The sequence below is a fragment of the Ammospiza caudacuta genome, chromosome 5 (assembly GCF_027887145.1).
Source record: "Ammospiza caudacuta isolate bAmmCau1 chromosome 5, bAmmCau1.pri, whole genome shotgun sequence".
Taxonomy (NCBI): domain Eukaryota; kingdom Metazoa; phylum Chordata; class Aves; order Passeriformes; family Passerellidae; genus Ammospiza; species Ammospiza caudacuta.
The window spans coordinates 25,963,835-25,980,815 of record NC_080597.1 but is presented as its reverse complement, the minus strand read 5'-3'; the positions used below and the strand labels follow the sequence as shown (position 1 = coordinate 25,980,815).

The 16,981-nt window shown below is 40.9% G+C and overlaps 1 protein-coding gene across 1 annotated transcript in view; it reads left to right on the top strand.

Annotated features, from left to right (window-relative positions):
* Positions 1-16,981, top strand: part of LARGE1 (LARGE xylosyl- and glucuronyltransferase 1) — a 274,524-nt gene that overhangs the window by 227,926 nt on the left and 29,617 nt on the right. The window contains exon 11 of the mRNA XM_058804704.1: positions 8,105-8,260. Coding sequence (XP_058660687.1) covers positions 8,105-8,260 — 156 coding nt within the window. The remainder of the gene's footprint in view (positions 1-8,104; positions 8,261-16,981) is intronic.

Below are 16,981 nucleotides of genomic sequence, written 5' to 3'. Positions count from 1 at the left end.
TGTCACACTGTCAGTTCCATTACAGCATAGGCAGTGAAGTGTAAGATGTGCAGTGCTCTCCACTGATTTTCTGGCCTGAAGTATTTTAACTCAACAAGGGGTGCAGACACATAAGCAATTTCTTCAGCTAAACTGGACTTATTCACACTACTAAAATTATCCCCTACATACTAAATTAGGGCTGAAATTCTTTGCCTTGAAAGAGAGGTCAGAGCCTTATCTAGTGCACATAAAACCTCATGGTTTCAATAAAGCTTTTCCCATATGGAGCAGTTAAAGAACTGACCCTCAGGCAGCACTGTTTAAAATTCTTCATACAATTAAAAAAAAAAGGCATAGACCAATTAAAGTTGTGAATTTGCATTATGAAAATAATCAAAATTCTAGTTCTGTAAAGAAGCCAGCTGGTTAGGTATCTGAGTCTCACAAAAACTTAACAAATGTCATTACTCCAAGTTAAAAATTTCACTCTTAAAATCACCCGAGTTCATCAGTTCCATGGCATTTAATATAAATGGTACAACACAACAGATTTGGCACATTCTTTATTGCATGGTAAGACTGGAATGAGAAACAAGGTAAAACAAACCTTGAGGGTAAGAGGGAAAGAAAGACAGATTTTGAAGTTTGCACTGGAGGATAAAGAAGAGTAGCATAGGAAAGAAGGAAGTGAATGGAGAGATTTAAATTCAAAAGGTAAAGCTGACCCATTCAAGGATTCTTCACCCAAAACAGAATGCATTCCTCCTGTCAGACTGAAAAGGTGCTGATTTGATTCCATCTAGCCTCAAAGTCCATGGGAGTTGAGGATTTGTCATCTCTTATACACAGAATTGTGTCAAGTAAGCTCGGACCCCCAGGGCTGTTCAGGGATCTCTGTGTGCATGTGCGTTCAGACACTTTGCTGCTTTGCTCACATTTATGCAAGGCCTAGGGAGCAGCTGAATATTTCATATTGCCTGAAGAGGATTCTGATCACCTTTTTCTCTTTTTAGACCACATTAAATTGCATCTCTATCCATTTTACTGATTTTTTTCCTTTTTCTGAGGGATTGGTCTCAATCTGAGGTTCATTTATGTATTGCTTTTGCTGGATTAGTCCCTGCTTTTGCTTGCTTCTTGGTCAGTACTTTGTTCCTGTCTGTAAGGAAATCTCAGTTACTATGATTTGGCACAAACCTAATGGCAGGAAATGTACTGTGAAAGAAAGTACTGAATTTTGATACCTCTGACAATGAATCATGACCTCACTGAATGAGTCAGTCATAAAGTCTGGTTGTCAAGGATACAGATGCTATTTACATGCAGACAATCTGGTAATTCACAATCACAGAAATCAGATGCTGGACTCTTCAATGGGAATGTATCAAATTATTAGAATTTATACACACTCTTAACATTGAAAAATGCTTTACAACCTATTGATGGCTTTTCAAACTGGTTTTGAATACAGCTGATACTAAATCAGCAGATAGATAAATCATGAATCTCATAAATTCCTCATTGGGAACTTGTGTTCTGTGATTTGCTGTGTCCTCCCTGGGAATGTCCTCCACACTGGGATGACTTTGTGATATTGCTTACAGAAGTTTAAACAGCTTCTTTTCCATAACCGTAATACATCATTTCAGCTCTGCTTCAGACATGACCCATTTCACCTCTTTGTGTTCCACTCCCTGAGCTGCCCCATGCTGTCCAAGCACTTCTGCTCTAATCTGCAGCACTTCTGGCATTCTGCAGCCTTGCACCCTTTAATGCCAACGCAGGAAGAGCTGCAGTGAGAGGAGTGAGGGCTCAAGAGGGTTAAACAACACCCCTCCTTTGAGTGAACATTGGAGCCAGTCAGATGTTTCTGTCCTGTTACACAGGAAGCACCGTGGCTTTTTATAGGGGTGTTCTCGCAGGCACGAGGCCTCTCATTAAACACTGGCACAGGAGCTGAAGGAAAAGAATTTGAAGAATCCTTCAGAGGACAAATAATGACCTTTGAAAAGCACAAGGCAGGGGCAGTCTGTCAGCTTAGTGCCATACAACAGTGGCAGTAAGCAGGGGAGTAAAGTAATCCCTGGGACCATGGGCACCAAACTAGGCAGGTCAGGGATTTGAGTCCCACATCCAAATTAGGGTTGCTGGCTACTCCAACTCGAGTCTCTTCTACTTAGGTGGTTTAGAATATTACATTAAAATCTCTGTAATGGCATTCTTATGAAGTATATGAACCTTTCTGAAAAAATTGGTTCTTTTATTAAACCATTTATTTCTGATAAAACACACTAAAAAATAAAGTTTCCAGACATTTCTAATCATGGCATAAGTTACACATGTGGTGCATATTTGCAGTATGGTTTGGGGCATATTTAAGCTTCTAAAAAAGCCTATTGGGATGGCATTAAAGTGACATATATAGGTGGCTTTACTGTGAAGATTTGCCAAATGTTTAGCTCCTATTGATTCAATGAGAAGAGTCTGGTTGCCTAAGTAAGGAGTCCAGTTTTTTAGCAGAAAAACTTCCTGTTTACAAAATACCACTTGTTTACCTAAACTGTGAAGCGCTCATGGGCTTAATTAAGGATATCTGTTCAGTGCCTTGCAAAATTAAATTTCTTTAAGCTTAAATTTAAGCTTAATTTATTCTTATTTCTTGCCCTTCAGCCTGGAAAGCAGGTATATAATTATACAGGATATCCTTTGCTCTCTGATTCTGGAAGGGCTGAAGCAGAGCAAGAAATTATCAAGATGTCTCTTTGGGTGAAATAATGGAAGAGATTGTAGTTAAGGAAACATTTGGCTAAATGCTTCCTTTTGAGAGAGAAAACGCTTCAGGGGGGAAAAAAATGGTTAAAGGTACCTATAGAAATAATGTATTCATGTTTATTGTTTCATGGTTTGAACATCGTGTTTGAAATATTTAATCTTCCCAGAGACTAAATGCAGATGGTAATGTAAGGAAGTTTGCTGGGATTTTTGTTCTCAGTGTATTTCCATCCAGATAACTGTTTTAGAGCCTTCCTAGACTCCTCCAGCATATAACATCCTTTCTTCCCTCCCATCTCAGATCCCACTGCCAGTCCATGAGGCTCCCACTGAGTCATTCGCTGAGTGCCTTGGGTCAGAACCTGGGGAATAAATGGGAACTATGGGTGTAGTTAGCCTGGTTTAGGCCACAAATGTATGGAAGTGTTCCAGGAGGCTGGCTGTGTGTAATCAGGGAGTGGTAATGGTTGCTGATTAACTAGGGTGGTATTAACAGAAATGTGGATAGTGCCACATTGCTTGATGACAACTAACCAAGTGTTAAATAGATGTGGAATTTTAAGTTCTGATCTTTCAGTACTTAAATTGCTAAATGAAGATTAAGGAAGTGTATTTTCTTATAGTCCTCAGGAGGCTCTGATCAAGAGTGGGAAGGCTCTGTAGGTCAACCTGAAGGCTAGCATTGTTCCTGAGGTAATAATGGCAGTGGAATTTTATATTTCTAGCTGGAACTTCCTCTGTAAGCCAGCAGAGCTTTGAAATAACTTAGAAACTAGAAGAAGAAATAAACACAGTATTATGGTGCTATTCCATCTTGGAACAGGGATGTTGGAGTAATGAGATTCTCAGTTTCTAGATTCACTTTCTCTTTTTAATGTGGAGATAACAGTCTTCAAACAAAGTGGGGTTTTTTCCTTCTGATTTCCCTGTAGTCTCTTGCCAACTGATCTTTTTTATTTCTCCAATCAATTTACTGTTGTGCCCAATACAGTCTTTAATGCAGTGGCCATAGCTTTACCTGTGCAATCTTTATTGTGTACCTCACTCATGCCCATGACAGTCTACAAGAGTGTCTTGGCCTGCACAAATTCTGCTGTAGCTGATGGTGCAATAGACCATATCAGACAGCCAGAACTGAATGTGAGTTTGTGGGCTGACATAAAAAAGAATATGGTCTTTGGATGTAGCGTTTTATATCAGGGTGAAAAGTCTTGTTGCTTTTTGTAACTTGCTGTTCTTTTTTATACTTCGGTATATCACATACTATTTGTCTAATTGTGTTACATTTGAAAAGCAGCCTGCTTTTTTGCTAGACCTGTTTTGTGGTTTTTCTACCTCAGGTCATCCAGATGGTTTCATAGTTAGTTCCTTGATTTTCTTTAGCACATCATATTAGCACACATTGGCAGGTGCTGTCCTTTTTGATTAAAAAATCAGCTTGTTTAGGTAGTCACTGGCTCCATTCAGCTGTGTGCAGTTCACTCCAGGCTCCTGACATCAGAGTACATGCAGCACCCTGACACGTTTCAAATCTGATCAGATCTGAGCCACCAGCTAAGCCCTTGACACTTGCCAGCTTACACACACAACAGATCCTGAAGCACGGCAGCAAAGAGCCTCTGCACTGACAACTGCAGTTGTCTGGGTTTGAAATCATCTCCCACACAACTGGGTAGAGGCATCAGCAAAGGCCTGGCTGTGATGTGACACTCTGTGTGTTGATGGGAATTTCCTGCAGTACCCACGAGCCTGTCCTGTGACAGTTTCTGAGGTTATTGTCATTAGCCATGTCTGTGTTCATGGTCCCAGGACTCTGGGTGCTCAGAGTGCTCAGCAGCATTAGGATGCTTGTGAAGATGAGGATGCTTGTGAGTATCTGTCACAGTTTGATGCTGGCACAATGCCAATGCCCCCATGAAAATATGTTCTCCCTGGTGTCTGCTGTGAGATGTGACCAGGAATAGAGCAAAGCAGGCTCCAGCTTAGAAATGAAGAAAACTTTATTAACCTACAGCCATATGTAAAAAGAAACACACAGAAAGAATGAAAACCTTCCAAAAACATTCCTCCTCTCCCCACCAAATTTCTAATACATCCATCCCTCATATCACCAACTCTCAGTCCATCACCACCCTTCAGATAATCAATTCTCAGTTCATCAAGAGGAGAGGAGTCCCTCTTGTGCCATAGGCTTCCTCAGGAAACACAGTTGAAACCTTGCGTGCTTCCATGTCATTCATGGCACCACCCGGAGATCATTTGCTGTCATGACATCTTCTTTCCATGCCCCGTGCTCTCACCACTGCACATGGACCAGAGCTGCTTCTTTTAAGGATGCTTTGTCCAGTTCCAAAAAAGAGCACAGTCTCTCACTTTTGGGACACCTGTCCCCCCCAAGTTTCACCCCCTGGGGCCGAGGGGTCTCAAGAACAGAGATCTTCTCCTCCACTGAAGATCGAGGGCACCAACCACCCTCCTCACCCGTCACCTCTGTTCACACACTCCTTCACATAACAACACTGCACTCTCTTGGCTCCGAGCCATTGCCTCCCCCCAAATGCAGTCTCTGTGTCACAGGAAAAATGGTTCTGTCCATGGCTATACAAGAAAAGTCCAGCCAAAGGCCACTCCATCACCTCCTCCCACCTAAGATTCTTCTCCACTTCCCTCGTGGCCCATTTCCTCTTATCTCATCTCTTTCTCTCTTCTCATTCAGCTCCAGGAGGATTAGCATTTGTAAGGTTTCCATCATCCAAGAAAAGGGTTAAAAATCTCAGGCTCTGCCTGTCCAGAACTCCCACGGCTGCCTTGCTGGGCACTTTCTCGCCGCACCCTCCCCTTGTCCTTCTCAGCCGGCCTGCTATAAAATGTCAGGGTGGCACAGGCACAGACACCGGCGCTCGGTCTCTCTCTCTCTCTCTCTCTCTTCTCGCTCCTGCGGGGGGAGGGGGCGGGGGTGGCTGCCCGATGTCTCTTGGTGCCCCTCCACCCCGCCATCCTCAGGGCCCAGGCCCACCTCACCCGGCCGCATGGCTTCCCCGCCCCCGCCCAGCCAGCAGCTGGAATCCTTTCCCCACCGGAACCCAAGAGAAGTTTTCCTGGGAGTTCTCTGCTTTTAACCCCCGTGTTCTCAGAGGCGTATCCATGTCCCAAGTGGCCACACCAGGTGCCAATATTCAAATCTGAGCACCTATTGGCTTGACCACAGCATCCCAAAACAACTCACTTCCTCTCAAACCACAACAGTATCCAAAAGGAAACACATGAAGAGTAGGAGCAGTAAGGAAAACACACAAAAGGTTTTTCTAGCAAGCATTTTGTCCCATTTGCCAGCTTCTTAGCTTTCTTTTTAGTACTCTTAAATAAGTACAAGTTACCAGCAGACAGTTTCCATTCTATGCTTGCTTGTAAAAATGCATGCTGGTACCCTGTAAAACTGTTAAATAGCTCTTTAGGTTCCTTCAGCCCTGTGCTTCTGTTCCATGTGCCCATTTCCCTGCGGTAGGATTCAGTTGCAGAGATTTTTTTCAAACATTAATGCCTTTTGCTGCAGTTTAATACAATGGAGGAAATAGGTCAAGTTCTTTTCAAAAAAAGGAGATTTTGATGATCCATTTTTCAGTGGAAAAAGTCCATTATCCTAAGTTTATGCCCTTACTTACCCAAAGCTCTTTTCATTTATGTGGTGTATTTTCACCACATGATGCAGCAACATGTTTCTGCACAGTTATGCTATGTTTTTGAACATCTGGACAAATGTAAAACCGGCAAAGAATGTAGCATTCCTTGGACAAATATCTACACCGAGTAAGTTGGTCCAAATAATTTCCCAAATTCATGCAGTGTGTGGATGCATCATAATCTTTATTTAAGGTGCTCTTATAACTGGGAAAAGCAATTTGCCAATATCTGAAATTATCTTCTTTCCCTACAGATGTTTTTCTTCAAGAGCTTGTATGGTTTTCTGACATCCTAAGGCTTAGCAGTGAAATCCCAGTAATGGATAAAGCTTTTCTTATCAGCAGATATTTCATGGGTTTTGGGTGGGTAGAATAGAGTGCTATAGCTTTTACGGCAGTATAAACACTCAGTGGACTGACCTGTTGTTTGCTGTAGTCCAGGCAGAATTCAGGCTGTGTCCTGCTCTTTCCTCATCCAATCCACTCACTGGGCAACAAACACCATGGTTTCAGAGAACTCCTGTTCCTGTGGAGCTGTGTTGCTGACACCAAGGGAGCTGCATTCATCTTCCCCAGGCTGCTGCTGCTGTGTGTGCAGGGCCTCAGCTCGGTGTGTCCTCCCTGAGCCATGATGTTCAGAGCAAAGCTGATCGTGGTGCTGCAGCTCTGTGCTGCCTGTGAGTGACACGGTGTCTTCACACAATTAACTTAATGGATTCAGAGAACTTCCAGAACTTCGAGCTTGGAAACATTCCGAAGGCAGACTCTTGTTTTTAACCTCTTTAGAAGTCACAGGAATAAAACTGAATACAAAGCATTCGGTGATTTCTTTCTCATGTCTAAAATATAGTCTTGTAAAATGAAATCATTCCTGCAAGCCTGTATCAAGTCCCTCTTGGTTTTTCCTTAGGGTCCTATTCCCATTCACACTGGCAGCAGTGCAAAGTTGCCTCAATGCAAATGAGGATCAGGCCCTTTATGCCAGCATTAGAGTTTAAGTCTAGGCCACAGTCATCTCCCATTAGCAGAGGATAAATATCTGCTAGAAATTGGAACTCAGAGGGTGAGAAGTTATACTGCGTCGCTGTGTTGTGTTAATCCCACAGAGATCAATCTTGTTTAAATTAAGCAATGGCAAAAAGGAAGTTATATTAAATTCAGTCCTTTTTGAACTATTTAAATGTGTATGGGAATTAATTTCAAGCTGCTTCTTCTCAATATCTAACCAGGAAAAAGGCTGCTTGGTCTGAAACAGGGAATCAGTTTCATTAGCAGAAACAGTCATGTGGAAATCTGAGATTAATGTTTAATACCTACATCACTGTGTCCCTTGTCATTCTGTCTTCTTCAGCAGAGTCCACAAACTGTCAGCTCCATGATGAGAGTTGTGGAAGCACTTACATGGTGCTGTTCTCAACATAGAGTATGTTGAGAATGTGCAGGTGATACCATGGAAGAGTTTGCAAGCACATCACCTCCAGAGTGTACAGTTACTTGTGGAACACACGGCAAGGCCTTCCCTATAAAAAGACAGAAGGAAGTGTGGGTAGTTTGGGGGTTTTTTTCCTTCTGTTTTTAAGAGGGCAGCACACTGAACACGCATAAAAAGAGCAGATAAAGCAAATCTGTATTCTAACAGCAGGATGTCTTTTCTCTTTTTTCCCTCTGAGGTGATTCACTGGAACTCACCGAAGAAGCTGCGAGTGAAAAACAAGCATGTGGAGTTTTTCCGCAACCTCTACCTGACATTCCTGGAATATGATGGGAATTTGCTGAGACGGGAACTCTTTGGCTGCCCCAGTGAAGCAGATGTTAACAGTGAGAATGTAAGTGGGATGTCTAAGGCTTGGTGATACAAAGGGTGGTTCAGACAAGGCACAGGATTTCTGCAGACTCAGAGTTGGTTGTGGGGGTAGTGCAGGGCAGTGGAACTCAGGAGAATTAAAGGCAGTGCTCAGCACCCCGGAAGACACTGTGCAAATCATTTAATCTCTCTGTGCCTCAGTTCCTCACCTGTAAAACCATTGTATTAATCCCATCTTTACCCTGGGTTTTGCTGCTTTTTTTTGTCTCCTTTGCCCTTTTAAAATCCCCAACATCACAAGCTGAAAATGAGGATTTGGGCTCTTATTCCATTAGGCAGTCTCACCCTTAAATCCTGTCGTGATTTCAGATGGGATAGATTTAACTTTTTGCCTTCGTAGCCAGGGCTCTGTTTTGGATTCAGTATGGCAGACCTATAACTTTCCAGGAGGTCTTGTTTCTTGCTGTATATTTGTTCAATATACAGTGATGTCAGTTTTGTCTGGTAGATACTAATGCACAAATAATGAAGAAGAAAGGAGAATACCAAGACTACTGGTATTTAGGTCTGTGAATTTTTGCTGTGCTGCAGACTGCAGAATGAGCAAAGGCTTCAGGGTACACAGAGGCTGTGAGACTGCAGGTTTTTTCTATCCCTTAACTAATCAAAGCAGTATTTATGTGTGTCTGCATAAAATCTGCAATCAGAACCTTTCAGACTAAGCAAATCTTTTGAAAATGATTGAAATCAAGGATGTTTACCCACAGATGTACATGTATGTGTATGCCTGTGCATTACTACATATGATTCCAAAGTAAAAAACTGTTAACTGAAATGTTTATACCCAGATGTATATGAACTCTTTGTGTATAATATGTTTTCTGGAGATTTGTAGACCAAGTACCAATTTTGCCTACATAATCTGAAAGGAAATAAAAAGGAATCTGTAATAGTTTATTCAGGAAAAAAAATATTTCTAAAATATGCAATGTTGTCTACATAAAAATCAATTAAGGAAAGCCAGTATCATGTACACATTAGCAATTAAGAGGTAATTGACAATCAATATCATCATTGAGGCTGGTAGTGTTTCCATTTGGCATGTGAATAAAAGGACCACAGGAGATGCCATTCCCATATTTTTAGATGCAGCACTAAGAGATTGGACAGATATATTTTAACCCAAGGCACAGCTTCCCAGACACTTTATTTTACCATCTCATTGTCTTCTGAAAGGAGTGGGGCTTAACTGGGAGAGACAAGGAGGTGAGGAAGAGCAAGAGAGAGAATGAGAGAGAGGGAGGACAAGTGCACCAGCAAAGCAAAAGCACATGGAGGAAGAAAATCCTCTGCAAGAGCCTTTTAGACAATCAAGTGAACTCAATGTGATAAAAGACCACTAAGAGCCTCGCCCTTGGAGACATCAAGATACAAGAGACAGGGTAGAGGGTAGAATAGGAAGAGAACAGCTGACTGAGACATTAAAAGAAAGACAACAATACACACCTCTATAACACTTTGAGAATGCAGGTTAAAATTGTACTGAATTCACAATGTGTTGTGTGGGTTCAGAGAGCATGAATGCAGTCACAGACTTCTTGCTGTATTTTTCAGAGCTCTATAAATCCTTAATAAACAGATTTATTCAGACAACAAGTTCCTTGGGAGCAGTGCAGAGCAAATGCAAGTCCTTGCTGTAAATGGCAGTCCCTAAAGTTTAAAACAGCACATTTTACTGAGCTTGTATCTGGTTGACAGACACTGGAAATGACTAACTGTTCAAGCCTGTTTCTTATTCAAGACAAGTAGAATGCAATATGGTATATGGTATGGCTTGTGTCTGAAAAAGAAATGTAACTCATTCCTCCATTTATAAATCATATATATATATATATATTTAAAAAAAAAAAGATACTGGAAAAGAGCAAGCTAGGCATACAAAAATATGTGATTCCTAATTTGCCAAGAGGCACCAAAAAGTTAACAGCCTTCTATCAAAACAATCTGAAGTGGAAAAAAATCCAACTTCAGAAGACTTCAGAGTAGTCACTTAGGAGAAGACATTTGTATTAGTTGCCCTTAATATAAACTCCCCTGTAGACTTGACTATGTCCTTTTATTGTAGAACATAGCAAGCAAGTTTCAGCTTTGAAGCTATGAGACCCTAAGAACAGGATTATCTTGGAAACAACTCTTGCTCTATCTGCTGTAGCATATACAGTGTCACAGGTGTCCTGTTAAATACAGCACATTCCTGTGATCTATTGCAGGACTATCTTCAGAAGCAGAGCATCTTGTGAGGTGAGGAGGAAAGCACTGTCATTTCTCCGTTTACAAGAATTAGAGGGCATGAAGTGGAAACAGCAAGTAGCAGGTTCAGAACAAAGATATTTCACTCACAATGTGATGAAGCTTTGAGCAGGAAGTAATGTTTCTAAAAGTATACATGTCCTCAAAAGTTACTCTTCTCAGAAAGCAAATAAATCAGGAGCTTTTAAGCTTTGGTGCTAGAAGTCCTTGAGCTACAAGTTGAGGTCTAGGTTAGAGTTTTGAGAAATCCTCACTTTTACACTCCCCAGGCAGCCAGCTCACAGCTGGAGAGAGGATGCTGGCCCAGGTGAGCCTTCAGTCAAAGTGCATTCATAGACTTCCATTAGAATTCATAAGCTTGTATGTTACATGAAAGGCTGTCATTTTTGTTAAGTCAGGTATGTATGAGGTAGGAATTGCTGATTACATTACATTTTCCTATTATTTTTCCTTTTATTTTTCCTGAATTGAGGCTGGCACCCCCAAACACAACAGGGCTTTCTTACGTTAGGCAGTGTACATGGGTAGAAGGTGCTCCCTCAGCTGCCTGTGCTTCTGTGCACTGTGGAGCAGTGGAAAAAATGTCAGAACAGCTCTGCTGTTTATAATTGGAGAGAATTACTTGAGCACTAAATTCACTGAGCCCTGCTGTGGAAGAAGCAATGGTTTGGTGTGAGTCTCACTCACAGTCTGGCTGTGTCAAAAGATACCCTTAAGGTCTTGTTCCAATATACCAGCCACTGTTTTTGTACAGCTTAATATTTGTAGTGATGTTTTATTTACAATTCAACCTGTAATTAGGGCATTCCATTTGTAATGCAAATATCTGTAGAACAGGAAAAGGAAGTGTGGCAGTGGGGACTGCTGGGCTGATTCTGTTTCTCTAAGGCCCCTTTACACTTCTCATCAGTACAGAGATGGCCTTAAAATGAATGTAAATTACATATCTTCCCTTTTTAAGGACTCTTAACAGTGCCAGAGAGATGTAAAGAGGCATTAGTTTAAAAGGTAATTCGATCTCACTTCAATCTCTCTCACCCTTCCTCTGTGTATGCATGTGAATACATGTATGCTTAAATATATATTATGTCTATATACATGTGGAAGTACCAGTTCTTTTCTTTTTCTAATGCTTGCTATGAAAGTATAATACCACAGAGTGAATTTTAAGAGGTCTGAAGGCCATCTTCGGATAATGTACTGCATAGTTCTGATTTAATCAGATGCTGATCTTCAGTTTCACCAGACTGGACTCTTACTAGGTTCCAAAGCACTGCAAAGGAGTGGATAGAACAGATAGGGCTCAGAAACTGGAATACTGGAGGCAAAAAAACCCCACTGAATGGGATAATATATCTGTTTATGTAAAAATGCATATATGTTTGTCCATGTGTACATGAGTGCTTCATCCTTTCTTGAAAGTAGTCAAGCTACAAGACCTCTATGTGGCAGGAGCAGGCTGGGTGCAGGAGCCTGCCATGTGCTAAGAGTACCCTTGTTCAATACATGCTTGAGTGAGGTCATGCAAAGCAGACTCTTCTCTGTAAGTTGGTATTACAGTCATCCCTTTGTCTTCTGTGCAGATTCTGGGTGGAAAATCCAGAATAGGAACCAAACCCTCCTGTAAGCACAGTCATTGACTTGAGTGGGCCTTAGAGCGTGTCCTTAGTCACTCTATCCTATTCATTCCATGCTATTTCTCCATTTCCACACCCTCTTTGTTATTTGGATGCAATGTGGAAGATTTTTGAGAAATCCAAAAAGGCAGTCTCAAATAATAATATAATAATCTCACATTTGGACATTTTCAATTGGCTTTTAATGCTTATATCCAGCATTTTATTCTAAAGGACCTACTGTAAAGCCCAGAATATTTCAACAGGATCTTCCAGCCAATCTCTATAGTTACTCTATGAGATAGTTACTGTCAGCCTGATTTTAGACCAAGGCACACACTCAACCTTTCAGCATTCTTATAAAACTTCTTTCCTGCAGACAGCTTCTCACCAGGTACTTCTGCCAAAGTATCTGAAGGTTGAATGGAGCATCCCTGTTAGTGAAGCCTGTGTCCTGATCCAAAACCCCAGGGCAAGATCAGTAGGAGGTATATCACTGATTCTGCTCAGTTTAAGGAAAGGACAGTAGAATCCCATTAGAGAAGACTTTCAGGAAGCACAGGAGAAAAAAAAATGTCTGCATGTTTTTCTTATCAAATTTTCAAATCAGCAATACAAAGAAACAGTGTAAAAAAACTCCAGCTGTCCCTTAACACACTTGCTTAGATGTGAACTTACATACTAAGTATGTTTTTACTTAGTTACTTCTTTTGTGCAAAACCAAAGATTCCTAATATGAGCAAAAGGCTGTGCATACCAACTAATTGTATTCACCAGAAAACAGGGAGATTCTACCAAGGCACCACACAGTATAAACAGAACTAACAAATCAGCAATTTCTGAGTGACTGTAATTGCATGCAAATGAAGCTTCCAAGTCAGTATCACAGCCCTGAACTCACAGTCTGACTGATGCTTTGAGTACCCTTTGCTCCTGCTGAATTTCAAGATTACAGCCTCATTTGTAGAACCGCAATTTAAAGTTACTATTTTGTGATGTCATAGTCTTTCTCTAGTAATAACAGATGGTATATGGCAGTTTTGAAGTGAAATCCTGACTCCCCCAGCTGTGTTGTTTCTATTATTGTAACTGTTATTGTTATTAAATGCTGAGCTGGCATCCTGTTACTTGCCTGAAAGTTGCCATTATACTGCTTTCAACTGTTTATAATATTATTAAGGGGAGGAGCACATGGACTGGGATTTTTTTTTTTGTCATGTTGTTATGCCCTTTTTTTCTTTTCTCACATTTTTTAATATGAAACATGGGGGAAAGCTTTGAGGTTTGTCCACACCAAAAGTTCTGATGACTTCTTCATGAAAATACTCCATACCTAAGAGAAGGAGCTGTCTTTTGCAAGCCTGGTGACAAATTAGGCAAACTATAATGCAGAAAAATTATGGCTTACACATTGCTAGTAGCGTTTTCTTTGACTTTCAGGAAGCTCAGGTCTCTGGAGACTCTTTATTAGGAATGTGCATGGATACATATGACCAGATTATACATATCCCAGTGACACAGCAGGGTTGGGCATGCTGCAGGCAGGGGACCTGGACAAAGAGTGGTGTTTTCTGTGATTATTTCCTCTGAATCCTCCATGCCAGGTTCTGACTGGACAGTAGAGCTGAGAGCAGGAACCTGTATTGGGGTCTCTGCTCTGAGGGACATGCATTGCCTTCAGCAGTGACCACACAGTAGGGAGGAGAAAAAAATCCAGATTCACATACAAAAGAGATGAAATCCAGGTCAAAGGCAGAAAGGAAAGAGAGAATGTACCAAGAAGAGGAAAGGACAGTTGGGTACTTACAGGTATAAGGAGCTGGCAGACTGCTTGAATAGGGAGCATGGGATGAGACACAGGACTGGGACTGACTTGGACCCATAAAACTTCCCACACAAGAAGGAATGGGTCAAAGACTGATCTGGGGCAACAAAAGCAAGGTGACCTACCTGTCAAGACAGTGTGCTGCAAGGGGGTCTGGGAACAGCTCAGCCAAAAATGTTTGTCAAGGGTCTGGGGAAAGGAGATGAAGAGCACTCCCAAATGTGACATCTGCAGCTAAGATGAAGGGGAGCTGTACTTGATATATACAGAACTGTCTGAGATACTCCACATGCCTAAAAATTGCATTCTCAGTTGTGTTGAATATTTGCAGTCAGGATAAGCCATCACTTCCATTTAGCAGGAGTATTAGTGGTTTTCACACACCGCAGCAAAATTCCTCCTGCCAGGTGGGTTTGCTCAGGAACTATCCTCTTTGTCCTTAGCACAGCTTTGTTTCACAGAAGGCTCAATTTGACCCATAGCAAATGTACAAAATTATATGGTGTGGGAGGAATAAAAGTTTAATTGACGTGGGATTAGTCTGGTTTTTATTACTGATCATTGGAGAGGCCAGAGGACTTTATGTAGGTCATCCAAAACAACTCTCAGTGAATGCTTTTTCCTCTCTACATCATCATCTGTTTTGTTTATGCCATGCTAAAGGCAACTGTTAATTCACACCCTTCAAAATGCTAAATGTTGCAATCCAAATTGCCTACTGGTGGGAACTGGACAGCTACACAGGAGAAAATGAAACTGCTGCAGTTTATAACCAGGTTTTTGTTGCATCCTGGGCTGGTGTCAGTTTTCATTTCAGTGGCTGAGTTGATTTTGTGCTATGAAACTTAACTGCACACATCTGGGAAAAGGAAAGATGATCTGAAAGTTCTGAGTTTCTGTCTAAGCTGCTCAGTTCTTGTGGTGTTAGTGTGATATTGAGCAGGTGACTTAAGCCTAGTGTCATCTCACCTCAACTTAAACACTTGATGAGAGAGCCTACATTATCCCTTTCCCCAAGATCTAACTGGCCTGTAGACACATGACATTGTTTCTTGGTGGGCTTTGATCTTTTTTTAATAAATAATCCCTCAGAAAATACTTCTGATCTTGAATTTTTAATCTATCTCATCTGATATGAACTCCTGGGTTTTGGTGGGAAGTGAGTTGTTTCAGTGGCAGAGCAGTTTAGGAAAAAAAAAAACTAAGCAAATGACAGATTTGCTTATATTAGGAACAACTTTAGGAAGGGAGATTCATGAGCAGAGTCACCAGTTTGCCAGTGAAAGGTACAAGTTGTGTTGCCATGTATCATAAAGGTCTGCCATCTGTCACAGGGATACAAAACACCTCATCTCACAGAAATGTGTTAGACAAGTAGACCTGGAAGATCAAGGCTAAGTTATTTGTCTGACTAGCCTAGCTTCAAAGACTACTTTTCCTGAGATGGAGCCTGATCCCCTGCCACATCTGGTGTCCCAGAGAAATAATATAGCCCGTATTTCTTTTATGTATTTGTCTCTCTGTTTGGGCCTTATGCATATCATAATTCATTTTTGTTTTTTGAACCAAGTTCTGAACCAGAGTTCATTTTTATTTCGGAACCAAGTAGCACCATGATGCCAATGAAGGCAGGTGTTGTTTCCCACAACAGTTTTTGCTAGGACAGTATCTACCCCACACAGTCTGAAAGTATTTTTCAGCTATGAGAATGTTTCCTGGGGGTGACATTTCCCACATGCTAAGTGGCAAGTAGCCTTAGCATTGAAACTCTTCTAGAAGCACACAGTCTGGCTTAGCAGGGTACTTGCTTATGAGAGTACATGCTGCTTCTCTACAGCTGAGAAACTTTTGCTGGGTTGGGCATATCATTATCAATGTAATGGATGCATCCATAATGGGAAAAAAATCCACAATAGATTTTATCAATTGCAGCTGATATTCAAGTCCTTATTTTGATTGAGCACTGTATTTAAGCATCTGTTTGCGTAGATCTGTCAGCATTCCCATTATAAACACATCTTTTCAAGAAGACAGTGTGGGAGCAAACTTCAAACCAAGCTAAGAGTTCTTTGTCTTTAAGTAATGGATCCACATAATATGTGTGCAGTAGAAAAGACTATATTACAGAAATTTTACGTTCTCTCCTTCACCTCCATCACCAACTTTGTGATTTGATGAGTTTCACCATTAAAAAGGTGGGACTTCTCAGAAGCTATGTCTCCTCCTCTTCTCTCACCCAGGGTTCAGTAGTGAACAAAGCTGTAATTTAGCTCCAAATGTTATTCTTGAACTCATAATTAAATATTTTAGCCTCTTAGCTTTCAAGCCAAATGCAATCTGATAATTATTTGGTGACTGCCTGATTAATAACTGCTGTGCAATTAAAATCTTCTGGCCTGGTCATTTGTACATTCAGAAGGATAGTAAGGTACCCCTAAAATGTGCATTGCTGTTGTTTTAACTATTTAAATTTCAAAATTTCAATAATCTTTTTAATAGTTCTTTTAAGGGAACACTATTGTCCCTTTTCAAGGAAGAAACAGAAAGATATAAGATGCTTTCTAGTCATTGTTGTAAATATTGAGTTTAATTCAAATATTATTTGAATGTGATTTTGAAAGTAGAGTGCAGGAACAGCTGAATGATGGTTTGTAAAGCAGAAAGAATGAAACTCCGAGGATACGTAAAAGAACTCCTGATTTCTATTCCACCTAAAAGAGATCTTGATATCAATAGAAGTTTTGCCTGAGTAAAGATTTGTGAAGATTCAGACTCTCATCTTTCTAATAGCAGTCCCTCTTGAGGGGTGTTTTAAGATCTGTGCAGAACAATAGCAGAGAAGAATGACAGCCTTATCCAAAACTCATGGAAATCAAAGTAGGTATTTCCATTATTCAGAAGAAGATTATAGAGTGATGTACAGGAAAATATCAGGAATTATTCCATCAGCCTTCACAGGAAAACAGTCAGTTGTAAGTATTGCTGTGTATGG